Genomic DNA, 15,915 nt, shown 5'->3' with positions numbered 1-15,915 from the left:
AATGCCCTGCCATTTCGTCATGGATACGTTTAACGTGGAAGGCTGTCTAGCTGATTAGATATGTTCCACAACTGAAGTCTGGAGGTTTTCCTGCATAAGCCTACTGCACAAGAGTGGTGTGTTAAGTAAACGTTTAACAGGACATGAGTGAATGATTAGCGACCACGGTTGTTTGAAAAGCTTTGGGATCACTTTCAGGGCATGTCTGTCGCAACTTCAAGCAGACAGCTACGAGCTATAGGCAGTAGAGGTAAAACGTTGTAAAGTAACTGTAATGGGCAGCCATCCCACAAGATCGTTCGAGCTATAGGCAGTAGAGGTAAAATGTTGTAAAGTAATTGTAATGGGCAGCCATCCCACAAGATCTTTCGAGCTATAGACAGTAGAGGTAAAATAATGCACATTAATTTTTCATCTGACCTCTACATAGGTATTCATTCTTTCTCATGCAGCTACTTCCTGCAGTTTAGTTACATCTCAGTTTGTAATGTTATTGCAATGGAGTGATTCTTACATTCTAAAACTGATGGCATTTAATTCATTTTGAACAAATTCACTTATTTGTCAGAACTCTTCTAGGACACAATTCACACTGCACAGTATACAGATATACAGATTATTTAATCATTTCACTAAGCTTCTGCAAGATAAAAAGCATGAAAATTGTTACCATAAGATTGGATAGAAAATACATATAACAGTAGGAAATGAATCTCAATCTTTAAATCAATAGAACAAAAAATCTAACTGAAACTAAGGGATTGACCTTTTAATGTCCAGAGGTGTGCTGACCTTTTAATGTCCAGAGGTGTGGATCTGGGATTTGTTTCACAACAATGTTCAGGTTATATCCATTATATTAACTGCAAACATATATTAAGACAAAATAAAAATAAAATTCTGGTTTTAAAGAAATCCAAGACGGTTACCCCTCCGCTGTATTGAATGATATACCCCTAATTCAATACATATGGTTAATAGTGAAATTGGGAAATTTTCCCATATCATATAGTCCCACAGAAAAGAACATCTTGGTGTTCAAAGAACAAAAACCAAATTGTAAAAAGGAAATTTATGGGAAATTATGATTCTCTGTAAATACTTAAACAATCACATTAACATTTCGGAATTACGTCTGCTACTTCCATAATCCAGCACTCTCCCAGACTTGAAAAAAAAAATGTATGCTTATACTTTGACTAGACAATGTGATACTCCACATAATGGATATAAACAGTATTAACTTAGACATTGTCTGAGGCAAGCTGATATCATTATGGCGAGGGTTGGGAGGGGGAATTTCTGAGAAACATAACTTAATGCAAATATTCCTTTCCCATCAAAAACATTACACAATCACATTAACATTAAGAGAATAGGTAACAGGAGGAAATGTTGAATATGGTCAAAGTACTTGATGTGTAATACTGTCCTAAAAGTACTCGACATAATTGAATGCAATCATATATACCGGTAATGTCCAAGAAAGGTTTCCTGTGGACTAACACACTCGATAAATTACAAAAGAAGGTTTTGCTTGGGTTAATAAAGCATAACGTGACAGGACATACACGAGGATGTGTTTGTGTCAGGAGTGGCATGGTCAACTGTCAGGACCAACTTCTGTGAGGTCTTATTACACAAACAAAAAGAGGAAAAGGGTGGTCCAGGGATAAAATCCAACTGATTTCATTGTATATTTATTCAGACATTGCATTGAAAGGTAAAGATTGTAGAAATAGTTTGTATTTTGTAAGCCAATATTATCATTAGATGTACCCGTTTCTGTGAGATCAGGGTATGCTGCCTGCATGCCTATTTTTAGCCAGGATGTCAACATTCGTTAGTTAATGTCTGGATTCCCCTGGTTTTAGTGGAAGGAAAATAATCTGGTGATGAATAGATCAACTTCTTGCATTTCAGATCATTTCAGAGAGCATGGACTGAGTCCTGTGTCTTTGCCACTGTCAAAATGTCAATTGATGCAAGGGGCCATACAGTTACATTCTGGTTGACATAGAGAGGGAAGTATGTTCTTATTGATGAAACAAGGTTGTGCCATTAAAACTACTGAACCGAGGGAACAAAACTGCAATGTAGTTCAAATACATGGGTAGCGAACTGAGTTAGCGTACTCCCAATAACAAAGCCAATGCTATCAGGAAGTATGTCTTGCTTCATCTAACAGAGATGTGAACTAGTTGAGCAATGTCAATACCATCTACTTCAGAAAAAGGGTTAGCGTGTAAGGTCAGGACAGATCAAATTTGGGTGAGAAGTGTGATCTCTGTTGTGTCTAATGTCAAGGTGTACATGTTGTCTGAGTGTGTTTGAAATCACGGGTGGTACACATAATAATTATAGGTTCTGGCTTCTGATCTCAAGAAGAATTGAGGAATTATTTAGCTGAACAATGGAGGCTGACAGTGGTTTCACATCATTTGCACATAACCAGGAAGAATGCCCTGCCATTTCGTCATGGATACGTTTAACGTGGAAGGCTGTCTAGCTGATTAGATATGTTCCACAAATGAAGACTGGAGGTTTTCCTGCATAAGTCTACTGCACAAGAGTGGTGTGTTAAGTAAAAGTTTTGCAGGACATGAGTGAACGATTAACGATCACGGTTATTTGAAAATCTTTGGGATCACTTTCAGGGCATGTCTGTCGCAACTTCAAGCAGACAGGTGACCCATGATTTGTCCTATCAGACATGGAAATCTAGATTAATCTGCAGTATTTATCCCTTATTTTCACGGTTAACTTTGAAATCAGAACTAATGTCAGAAAGACTCCGAACTGATTTAAAGTGTATTGATATCTGATTATCATTGGATAATGAGACGATGGTTGGCAGCTTCTTGTTCCACCCTGTAGCAAACAGCTCCTTCATCGGTTGATCCCAATGGCTGCACACTCAATAAAAGTTGGATGTAAGGATCACTGTTTGCAGATGCTGTGCCCTTCATGATAGAAAATCAGCCAGATCATTGAAACTGCCTTGAATGTGTCATACCTATATGGATAGTTAACTTTGGGAATACCAATGAAGGTATTCTAATATCATCATGCATAGTAGTGGCAATTTTGTTCCATATGCTTAAGAAGGTTGGTGTAGACATCTGAATTGTCATTATTAGTATGTTTTAAAATGAAGATGGTCCTGCTAAGCAGGAAAGCTTTCAGGATTACCAATAATTCCAAGACGATCATATGAAGGTTTCTCTCTTGTTGACACTTTTGTTGTCCAGTAGCAAAGTTTGCATCTGATTATACTGTGACATGTAGCTGCAGGTCTTCCAGTGGATTTCCCGATGCCAGCAATTCTTCATTCTGCCACTGAATCAGAAAGTGCCTGATGACTTTTTTGCAGATGTAAAGTAGAAGAAATTGGACAGCACAGAGAGAGGAGGGCCATCTGCAAAGGGTGCATGCAGAGGCAATGAAGAGGCAGAAAAGTTGACGAACTTCTCTTAGCTTGATATAATATTTGTAAGTTGGGAGAAGGAGAAGTTCTCTCTGACGCTAGGGCAATGCAATTGATGCATATTGGAGAAGAACACACTACATTCATATGGGTGAGGAACTCCATAACCAAATTAGTGAAATGCTGGAAGGAACAAGTGCTGATTTGTCCACATTTGATATCTACCTAAACATTGAATGAGACAGAAAAGGTTGTGAATATCATGAATCAAAACCGAATTGTCAAGTGTTTCTGAAGGATGTTGTCAAGGGTAAGGATAAGTATGTCTTGTGGAAACGTTTGAAGATAATGTCCAATGTTCCAGTAATAACTCGAGGGCTTGGGACGAGGCTGAAAGGGAGGTTACGGAAATTATTGATGTTACATGAATGTGAATGTGGAAGAATGTTAGGACAAGTCAGAACTTGGTGTTTGTGTGTGTGTGTGTGTTAGGTCGTACAGACAAAGGGACAAACCCTGTTGTTTCCATTTTGAACTTTGGAACGTTGATGGATGAATTAAGTTTCCTTAAATCTATAGCGGGGCTTACGTTTCCATTGGCTCTCATGACAAAGAACAGCTTGGAACAGAAGCCTTGGGATGCCATTTTTCAAGCTATTTATACAACCACTTTTGTCTTGTAATGGCCTTGTCTCCTTCTGCAGTATGTCGGCCTTCATCGGTTCAACATAGCATGATGGGCTGTCATATTAATGCATTTGCAGATACGACTGACCACAGCTCAAGCGTGATCATTTTCTGCTTAGTATGCCAAGGAGTATAGTGTGCAAGGCCAAATCCGATAAAGGAAATATACACCACATTCCTTACAGGCTTTTGGATGAAGAGCATTTAGTACAGGCAAGGCAGGATTTGTGACTATCTTCCACCACTGTAAAATTCCTGCATCTTTTACATTTAACAGCCATGTTATTACAGACTATCTTAACATACAAAAAACAAATCACACTAGATGTAAATATGAGATAATGGCTATCGAATATAAAAAAAACCCCAAAAGCTGAATGTATAATTCATTAGACGCACTAAATCATGAACAGTCAGTGAACAGAAAAAGAAAAATAGTTAACATTAGAATTACAAAGGAAGGCATGAAACAGTAATTAAATATATACTTATAATATTATAAATATATCAAAATTTCTTTTTAGGTTTGGTGCTTAATGGCACAGCAACACAAATATGTTATTGGGATGAAATTCCTTGCCTTTTCTAATGGGAGGATTTAAACATGCACCTTTTGGTTGCAAGTCCATCATGTTTTTCATGTGGCTGATGCAAACAGATGATCCTAAGAGCAAGAACAGTTGTAACGTGGTACTATGTAGCAGCAATATGACGTTACCCATGTAAACATCTGAAATTTCACAAAAATATAATATACACCATAGTATGGTTGTTTGGCTAAGTATATGAACAAAGCAAATACTAGATGGCCAACAAAAAATAAAAATAAATTCACGGAATCTTGGAGGCCTGTTGACAGTTTGCAGCATAAGTTAACACTAATGATATCTGATATATGCAATGCCACATAGCAGGACAATGGGCAGTAATTTATAAGAGTTACCTACCTTTATTTACATAATGTACAGATATAAATCTTTCAAAACTTTATAGAAGGGCTGAATTCTGGATGAAGCAAAAGAAATTCCGTAATATTAATGTGATTGAATAATTTATCTGATGACAAAGAAAAGACAAGTTAAGAAATATTCATCTGAAAATGTGGTCAACAGGCTGAAACAACCCAATATAACCTCCTAAGGTTAATAACATAACTGAAAATCTTTTTCTTTAACATAACCCTATGCAAACCTGCTCCGAACTTATACATCATGTTACATTTACTTCTCTTTCTGAAGACTAAAAAATATTACCAAAGATAAAATCACAATTTCTATGCTTGCCATTATCTTACTTTCAATTTACTCCAGACTGAAAGAAAATATTTCCAAACAAAAAAGCAGTTTCAAAGCTAACCTGTAACATTCAATCAATATTTTGAAGCTGATAAAAATCCAAAGATGAAAGTATAATGCCTATAATTATCTCTATTTTACAATTAATTTACTGTAGTCAGAACATTTATTTCTAAAAAATAAGTGCACAATGTTGCATACTTATCTCCACCTCACAATCAAATTCATCCAGAACCTTGATGATACAAATCTACTTACCAAGAATTGTTGAAATGAGATGGGTCACGCAGTCTATGAGAAGTAATAAACTCATCTAATGAGATGGGGAATAGTGTCTGAGAAGTAACAGGCTGAGACAGTCTGAAAAAACAAAACAAACAGTCACTGAAAAGTAACATGTTCATCCAATCAGATATCAAATGCAGCCTCTAAGATGTTCAGTCAATCACCTGCAAGATCATTCTATATTAATGAACAGATCCCACTTGTTATCGAAGCCATCAAAAACCCTAAACATATGTTGACAAATTCTAACTCAGTCTCCAGAATATTGACAAGCCAAGGCATTACAATACAAGAAAATGAACTTGGATCTTTCCATGATCACATCTTGAAAATATGACTATTTGAAAAATTTGATCTAGATTTTATTCAATAGAATGAAGAAAACCACTACTGTGTTGTAAAGCTTTGGCAATTAGATGCAAGATAACATCAAATTAATTACTGAACTCATTCGAGATCTCAATATATCCCGTCCCTTGGTTATTCTCAATGCCCCACCTTACCCCATAAAAAGCATTATTCAGAATTAACACCCATCTCGCCAAATCCCACCACCCCACAGGGGGCAGTACCACCCACTTTGAGAACAACAGTGCTCACAAATCTGATCAAATTTATGAATACCAACTCCCAGCAAATGAGAAAACTATGAGAAAATATTAATATAACAGGGTGATTTGCAAGATGAATACCATCTAGTATCAAGCATGGAGACAACATGATTAACACCCTAATGTTATCAAACATATCTTCACAGTAATTAACTATATGCAAAATGAGATCAGCATTGATTTTGTCCAGGCTCTTGCTGAAATGAAACTTGACCAATGAATTGGTTTAAATCTAATGAAAAATGTGGAAACAATGATGCTCACAAGGCTATGCATTAACAGTGTATCTGATACAGTAATCAATGGCCGTAATTCCGATATTTCTTCATCCTTGTGACATTTATATGATCTGCAAGTCTGAGCACATAATCATGATATCTGAACATAAGATCCAAGATCAGACAATGATGCCTCTGAACACAGTATCTTCAGGATGACAATCAGGTTTGAAATCATAATCATGACACACCTTAACACATTATCTATAGGCTGAAATTTGACGTCTTAAGTCATGATCATGACATGTGTGGACTCCGGATCATTGGACGGAATATTAGATTTCATGTCATAATTACGAAACTGTATGAGAATGTGATTATGTAAATGTGTTGCCATTAACAGGTACAACATGCATACTACACAAAGTTATATTTACATTATTTACAACTAATATATCTGCAATCAAGTTTCACAAAATCTTCCAGTTAATGGGTTGTCGTATTACTGAAGAGTTGCATGCAATCACAGCTATCTACAGTATATCCTATCTCCACGATATCTACTGTTCTTCTACACTGACTGTTCAACTGTGTTTATAAGTAACTCTCATCAGAGAGTTTCATTGTTCTTGGGCAAGACCTGAAACCATAGCCTTATTTTCATGCCATCATATATGTGCACACTATCTCCTGTTTCCATGACAACATCTGTATCTTTTCCATACTGGCTGATTCTGCCTTGATACTCTATGAATATGTTTACGAGTTGATGACATCAGATGCTTTATTCGATTCTTGGGTTTGACTTAAAATCAAAGCCTGTATGAGTCTTTCAAGAGTTTCAATCCTTCTGGGGTGCGATTGTATCTTTGCAAGAAAAGACGTACCTTGAACTGTTGACACTTGGATGCCTTTAATCTCTCTTGATATTTCATTTTCAAAATAGGGGTCTCCACATTGTTTACTTAGAGCCTCCATTGTTGTACAGATGTCATTCCAAAATTTCTTGTAATCATTTGCATTTACAGTGACTGACCTGCATTAGCAATTATTTTATTTCTCTCATCTCTCAAAAACTGTATCATTTTCAATTGCTGTGGGCTTATAGTAGACATAATATTATTGAAAAGTGAAGATAAAAGTTTAATATCATATTCACCTAGGTTTGTATTTCCACCCCCTGGGAATAAAATGTTCATCTGAGATTTATTTAGTATTCTACTCTTCTTAAGTCTGTCAATAGCTGTCCTGTTGTTGGCAATATACTGGTCAAGACTGCGGGTGACAGTAACTGTATGATGAAGCAGGAGGCGTCTAAGAACCCTAAATCCAATATTTAACAGCAAGCATGCAATGTGCATAAATCTGTCAGTATCATCAACTGTTAGGGGTTGCATGTCATAAGCTGTTATGGTTCTGGGTACTGGAACTGGCGTGGGACCACCGGTGGTAGATGGTGAGAGACCAAATGATGGGATTTGCATACTATCAACTGTTGTGGAGCTGGCATGAGGCCAACAGTATTGGATGGTATGGAAATATATGTTGGCTTGCATGACATCAGTTATTGTGGAACCAGATGTTTTGGCCTGTATGACATCAGCCATTGCAGAAGTGAATGTTGAAGCTGGCATGGGACCAGTAGTTGTGTGTGACCTGGAACATTGATGCTTGGCATTCAAGGAGGTCAGCTGTTGTGGAACTGTAAGTTGAGGCTGGCATGAGACCAGCAGTTGTTGATGGTTTTGAGCCAGATGATGGGGCTTGCATAATATCAGTTGTTGTGGAACTAGATGTTTCTGTTGGCATAAAAACAGATATTGTAAAACTGGAGGTTAGCAACTGTGCGGAACCATTTGCTGTGGATGGTGTAGAAGCAGATGTTGGAACTGGCTTAACATAAGATGTTGTGGAAACAGATGTTGGGGCTTGCATGACATCAGGCGTTGTGGGTTCAAATCTTGTGGTTTGCATGATAGGAACTGTTGTGGAACTGGATGGTGCTGCATGCATGACATTACTTATTGTGGATGTTGTGGATGCAGATGTTGCTGGCATAACATCAGTTGTTGTGGAAGCAAATGTTGGGTCTTGCACAACATTAACTGTTGTGGATTTAGAGGTTGAGGTTTGCATGAAAGCTGTTATGGAACTGGATATTGATGTTTACATGACATCAACTGTTGTGGATCTGGATGGTGGGGATGGTATAGAACCAGATGTTGGGACATGCATGGGATTATCAGTTGTCGATAGTGTGGAAACATGTTGGGTCTTGTATTAGATCAGATGTTGTGGATCAAGATGTTGGGGCTTCCATAACACGAGTTACAGAACCAGATATTGCAGTTTGCATAACATCCAATGGTTTGAAACTGGATGTTGAGGATGAGATGGACGCTGCTGTTGTAGATGGTGTAGAACAATACGCTGTAGCCAGAATGAGACCTGATACTGCAGAACTAGGCCCTGGGCCCTGGATGGAGGTAGCAGTTGTTGAGGGTGTTGAACCTAATGCTTGTGCTTGCATTACATCTGCTGTTGGTGATGACTTGGGGATATAGGTTGATGCCTGCGGGGTACTAATTGCTGTAGCTACGGGGTGTGTGTGTGCTGCTACTGTCGATGACATGGAACCAGCTGCCACCTCTGGTGTGGATCCAGAATTTGAGGATCTAGTGGGAACATCTGCTGGGGCTGGTGTAGTACTGCCTACTAGGCCTGGTACAAGACTGACAGGGGCTGAAAATAACAACATGGACGATGTTTTAAAACTATGTTTAAACAGTTTCCATGAGAGAAAATAATTTAATACAGGAGAAATACCACTGACGTCAAGTTGGTTACTTATTCCTTATTCCCTATTGAATAAAGAATAAGTAAAGAGTTACTGATTGAATAAGGAATAAGTAACCAGTTACTAGTTCCCGATTTATTTATACATACATTTGGTTACTGATTCCTAATTCACATCCAGTTGGGTATTCATTATTTATTTATAGTTCCATAAATAATTGGTTAAAACTTATTGATGATTAAAAGCCCTTCAGGGCATGCATTGGTGTTATTCTAACCCAGTTCGAGAAATAAGAGTGTTCTTTGGTACCAGCTATATATCGCTGACTAGAGACAAATCACGGACTATGTGGAGGAAAGGGTTAGTACGGATATTGGTTGGTTTACACAATTAGTAATTTGAAATAAGATTAATTAGTTGTGTCAGATGTTGGGGTCACGTCCTGTTGTCCATGGCACGAAATAGTAGTATTTGTGTTCGAAAAGCTTACTAATGGCTCAAGTAAAACTGAAACCACAAAAAAACAACCCGTATAAGTGTGAAATTGGAGATTTCACTTATAAGATAATATCTTACTTATACAGGTGGATCAATATATCTCCTCATTAAAGAGTTTTGACATGGACTTTTCACTGACATTTTATCTCTAGGGGATAGTGTCGAACCATGAAAGAAGTCCTGATGAATCTCATCGAGAGGAATCAGCAAAAAAAGGGGCAACCTATGGGTACTGAGTACGAAAAAGACGCACAATTTGGATCGATTGAATAGATTGTTATTATTGAACCCCTATCGATTTCAAAGCCTCTCAGAGAACATCTAGTTAGGGATCTCTTCCAACTGTATGAAACGTTTAAAGAAAATTCGTCGACCCGATATTTCGGAGTTCGGAGATTAATATACGATAGTTGTAACAAAATCCATTAACAGATTGCCTCTTCAGTCCATATCTGGTTCCATCAGTTCACCACTAAAATGATATTGGCATTTATTATTGTACGATATCTTCTAAACACATATACATTTGATTCCCAAAAGCATTTTTGATGGCGTTTATCTAATGGAAGGGGAAAACAAGAGGGTCTTTACGGATATCAGCATTATTTAAAACCATTATAATCTATGAACAGATTGCAGCCAAATATTGCAATGATTTAACCCTTACTCGGAGAATTTTCATTTCAACCCCTGTTTGACATTTGGTAAAGAGTAACCAATCCCAAGAGTAGGAAACCTTAGAAGACAAATAGTCAAGACGATTTCTACGAATTTGTGGTTAAATACAAGAGGTTGAGCACAACACATGCGATCAGAATATTATACCTAACGTATATAGTTGGGCTTCTACATCTCCTCTTTAGAGAGTTCTGCTAAAGGACCTTCCTTGACATTGTATCTCTGTGCAACTGAGTCCACCGATGAAGGAAGTCCTGACGAACATCATTGATAGGAAGAAAAGATGGGTACAGGGTACGAAAAACACTAAAATTTTCATAGATTGTATCAAATTTGTACACTAACTGAACCTCTACTAAAAGGATTTTGATTACAACGCCTCTTGGATATTATGTAAATTACAGAAAGGAAAAGTGGAAGAAACACACCAAGCCAATTTCCAGAAATTCTCAGCTAGATAATATTAGTCAAGCACAAAACATGACATAAGACTTTATATTAACTTTTATATTTGAGATAATACATCTCCTCTTTATACAGTTTTTACACAGACCCATCCTTGATATTGTAATAAACTGAGTATCAGCCATTTGCATACAGCTCTCCATTTTAAGGATTTCATAGATTTAAGTCATCACTTAGTTGGTTTTGGGAAGTCAGTGTCCTCAACCCGACTAATCAGCCAATTGCTAGGGCAAAACATCACACAGTGTAGTGTGGATGAGATTCCAGCATGAATGGTTTAATTTTATACTGAGTTCAAGTCAGAGTACCATAAGTGTCCCTGGAGCTGAGTAGTCCCTATTAAAACCTAACTGTATGTAATGATTATGTGAGTGCATTTGCAGTATTCATGATGGGTGACTGGTAAATTGTGCAAAAGAGTAATTTAGAAGGAACTGTTCCGTTATCTGGAGATGTTTTGTGTTGTTGTTATAATAGTAGATATGGTGGAAGGTTATAGGAGAAATGAGGCTTAAAAGAACAATCTGACTGGCCTGAGGTAGCAAAGGTAAAATAGTTCCGTCCATAGACGATTGAGTTGAATATTTTCACGGCGTGAAATACTACCACTAATATGGAGAAATGGAATAATGAGAAACAGTGCAGCTGTCAAGTTGTGGCATAAACAGCGATATAAGGGGCACCTTAGTGGGTACTGGGTATGAAAAACACGCAAATGTTAATAAATGGTATCCATAGTTTGTACTCTTGGAAACCTTACAAAAAGAATTTTGATTTCAATGTCTCTTATACTGTTTCGAAATAAGGCCCCATTCTAACAGCAGAAAAAGTTTAAAGAAAATTCGTCAAGCCGATTTCGAGAAACTTCCGACTAAATAAAGGAAGTCGAGCAGATCACATGCCTTAAGATTATATACATATGGGCCATTAGTCCCCTATTTATACAGTCTTGACATGAACATTCCATGGATATTTTACCTCTAGGAGATACAGTTTACCTACGAAAGAAGTCCTGACGAATTTCGTGGAGACAAAACAGTGATATAAGGAGTGCCTTAGGGGGTACCAGGTATGAAAAAAGCTACCTTGTTGATATAAATGCTAAATTTATGGACATTTTAACTATGTACAGGAACGTATGGAACCTTTATTTTACTAAATGCTGACACACACGTACATGGAAAAACATGTCTCTGTAGGTTTCAAATCTCAATGTATCATAATATGTTGTTACGAAAAGAAATTGGAAATTAGTCTTCTAACATTTATTACATATTATTACAGATGGAATCGTTACTGCAAGATTGAAAACATGATTAGTGTAAACCGATATATTTGTCATCACTTTAACATCTATTAACATTCAACCCAAAATTATGGTTTTCTGTTGTCTTCATTAAGTTGTAGTATTTTAATTGTTTAAACATTGAATATTTCACCGTTTTATCTGCTGAACATCCATACATCACATTTGTAAGAAGCAATTATTCCCAGAATTGTGTCCATTAGTATATAACGGAAGTCATATTGATGAACAGGATATGTTCACAATCATAAAATGCAGGATCACAATAATATGACATCAACATTATGCTGATATTACATTAAAATTAAGAATAAACAGTTTACTTCATGTGTTTTCAATTGTCTTCTTCTGGAATGTAACTTCTTTCAGAGGTCTGTGTATATGGCAATTTCAATATATAGCGAAAATGACATAAATTCTCACAAACAGAGCCATACAAATAAGGACTATTTCATCGTACAGGAAATTAGTCTTTGAACAAGAGGCACACTATATACTTCTAAGCTGTTTTATATTCCTTGATGGCACTAATGAAAATGGATCGAAACAGGCTATATTTTCAAAGTAATTTTAACTCGCCAGTAACTTCCATCTTACACTTAAACTGACATAGGAAACACAAACAGTTCCAGTATCATTGTTAGATATTCAATATTCCCTGCTGGAGTAGAACATAGAAACTGACCTATATTGGACACATACTGATTCTCACTGGGGTTTCCAGACCAGCTGTAACCATCAGCATGTAATCCAAATTCTCGTTCATGGTATGTACGTATGTACTAAACCCATCTAGCTCTAATCCTTCTATGGCACCTTAGAAAAAATGATACAGATGGAACTCTACTGATAGGGCTATTAAAGCTTCAACAGAATAGTCCTCCTTAAGTAAGAAACCAACAAAACCAAAAGTTTGTTGCCTTCCTTGTCATTGTCTACCCCATATTAAATCATCCGAATGTCTATCAATAAGTTCCTTTGATTGCATACCGTAAACCTATATGTATCAAGGAACATCTGGTTCATGCCAGGTTAATTTCAGTTAGGACCATGGATTGAGGTACAAACCGTTACAAAAACAGACTAATTTGTAAACATATGCCACAGATCGATTTTTCAGACATTTGAAAAGAGTTGTTTCCATCAAGATCAATCAGAATTTATGATGCTGAGACAAGAATGTATTCTAACTTCTGACATGTAAGATCTGTGGCACGCTATATGTTAGTGAAACCGCTGATTTCAGAAATCTAATGAAAAATCACAGACGCCATATTCATAACAATAAAATGCTAAAGTCTTGAATAATAAATGTTATGAAAGCCAATGTAAATTAATAGCAACAAGGCAAACAAAGCAACCAATCACAATCTCAAAACCTACATCAATCAGTGCTTTGTTTTTAACTCTCCAAATATATTATTGTACTATGCATATATCTATTTTTTGTATGGAATAGTTCTATGCATTTTAATTCTTACAATAACATTCTTAAAACGAAACTTAACTTCACATCATTTCGAATGCTCACAAGTCCTGAGGATTTAATTCTGGTCACTCAATATATTAGCAACAAACATTTTTATATCTTGCTTGACCTGATAATTCTATGATTTGTTTAGCATTCATCTTTTCTTTCAATGATTCATATAAATTAAAGACGGAAAAGTGTCCAAGGCTTAAGTTCACATTTTCTTACTAATTAAAATTGAAACCCCGATCGTGACACTGCAGCAAGGCTATTATCATATACCAAAATACCTTTCACCCATGAGTGCCAACTATCTAGAATATACAAATTTCGAGCATCAAAGCTACTTTCATACATCGTCTTTAATAATAGTTCAAGGAACAATGCCAATAGCCAGTACTTTTAAAAGGAGCTTTCACTGATATGATCCTGCCTGTAAATCTATAAGAGTATTTCAAGTTAATCCATCAATGAACCTCTACCTTGCCCCAGTATCAGGTCCCATATCCGACATCTAGCAGCATGTATTTCTTCCTATAAAAGAAGATTTAATATGGGTAAAAACATATTTTTCTTTTGTTATGTTTATTAAATTTATGTTATGTTGAATTTTGTCCATGATGGAGGGTAGAGCTGCGGCCGACCTGACACTTGTCATGATTTTTTAAGATATTTACGAAACAGAAAGTTCACATTTTCAACTTGTTGATGAATTTAATATGTTCTGGAAGTGAACTTCTTTAGTATAGTTTGAAATTCTCCAAAGGTGTTTCAGACAATAATATTGCGACATAGGTGAAGTGGGGATGTACATATAGTGATTTTTTTATATATACAGTCGTGATTCCTGTTTTAAGTTCAGTCTGTGAACTGTTGTGTTCAGATATAAATTCAGATGAACCATTTATTTAAAATATTCATTGGAATTACAAAGTGCTCATTGATCTCTAGGACTAAAACACTACTTTATGATTACTGAGAACTCATTCAAAGACAATGTGGATTATAGTATTGTGATACATCTGGACATTCAAGACTCTTGGTACAACATTACATTCAAGAATAATGAAATTCCTTCAAAACATTTTATACTTTCCTAATTGTGATGGAACATTTAGGAATAATTTGGATTTAATTCACAATACTCTTAAAGTCTGTTTGTTTTCTAGGGAAAAATTTTCTGTTGAATTTTACTAAACTTGCAGGTTTGTTTCTTACTGTTATATAATGTAAGAAGATGAGTCATAACATATAAACTGCATGAGAAATTAAGTACAAAAAATATTATTTTAACACAAAATTATTGGACTAATGTATATATGGATATTCAGACTGATAAGAGCAGTTCACCATGGCTACGTCTTTTGTAGTTTGAGCATACACATAATTCACTGGCATATTGATCTAAATATCTAAAAGGTATTTTTGAAAAAGAACAGACTTTTATATATAATGGATATATTTTTTAAAATACCTAAACAGTGCAAAAAAAAACGATACGCTATTATAGAAAAATTTTACCAAAAAAAGATCATTGGAAACGACGACCTTGAAATAATTAGTGAAATAAAATTAAATTTTGAGAAAAAATTTAATGATGCAAATTACTATAAAGAGTTTATTGACAATGTATCATAAATGCATACTTAAACATAAATCAAAGGTCTGAAAGATGCGTGGAGGTGAATGTGTCACTCGGTGGAAGGTACATGCATTGGCTCTACAAGATGTACCTTACCTTATGGAATATGAGTGGGTGTCCCTTTGTGATTTGTTTCATGTACATCATGATGAACACTCCTCAGTCATATCCATTCTCCTGGTGAGATTTTGTCTGTAATATATATATATGATAATAATAATAATAATAATGAGGACTTTGTATAGCGCCTAATCTTTAGAAGCTCTAAGCGCTTTACAACATTAGACAACACCTATAAGATAAAAAACATATAATAATATCATTGCAAAAACAAACACCATGAAATTAGAAAAAAATCATTAAAAAAATAAAAAACATGCCGAGAATATTTTAGGTAGGAAACATTATTAGGTCTTTAAGTTTGTTCTTGCAGTCGAAATAAGTGAGTTTTGAGAGCCCTCTTGAATGTGATCACTGTGTCTTTGTGTCTAAGTTCAGTGAGAAATTCATTCCATGTTGCTGGGCCCTGGTATGC

At 35.9% G+C, this 15,915-nt stretch overlaps 1 protein-coding gene across 1 annotated transcript; it reads right to left on the bottom strand.

Moving 5' to 3' along the window:
* Window positions 1-754: 754 nt before the first annotated feature.
* Window positions 755-15,573, bottom strand: LOC149787204 (uncharacterized). Its single transcript, XM_089977703.1, has 4 exons — window positions 15,477-15,573; window positions 14,221-14,272; window positions 5,668-9,265; window positions 755-863 (listed from the first exon to the last, which is right to left on the bottom strand). The coding sequence occupies exons 1-3, from the start codon at window positions 15,525-15,527 to the stop codon at window positions 8,823-8,825; spliced, it is 546 nt and encodes a 181-aa protein (XP_089833829.1). The 5' UTR covers window positions 15,528-15,573; the 3' UTR covers window positions 755-863; window positions 5,668-8,822.
* Between the last annotated feature and the right edge of the window lie 342 nt (window positions 15,574-15,915).

This window comes from Sinohyriopsis cumingii, chromosome 12 (genome assembly GCF_028554795.1).
Source record: "Sinohyriopsis cumingii isolate HCF-2022 chromosome 12, ASM2855479v2, whole genome shotgun sequence".
Lineage (NCBI taxonomy): Eukaryota > Metazoa > Mollusca > Bivalvia > Unionida > Unionidae > Sinohyriopsis > Sinohyriopsis cumingii.
The sequence above is the reverse complement of the archived record's forward strand: the minus strand, read 5'-3'. Positions and strand labels throughout refer to the sequence as shown.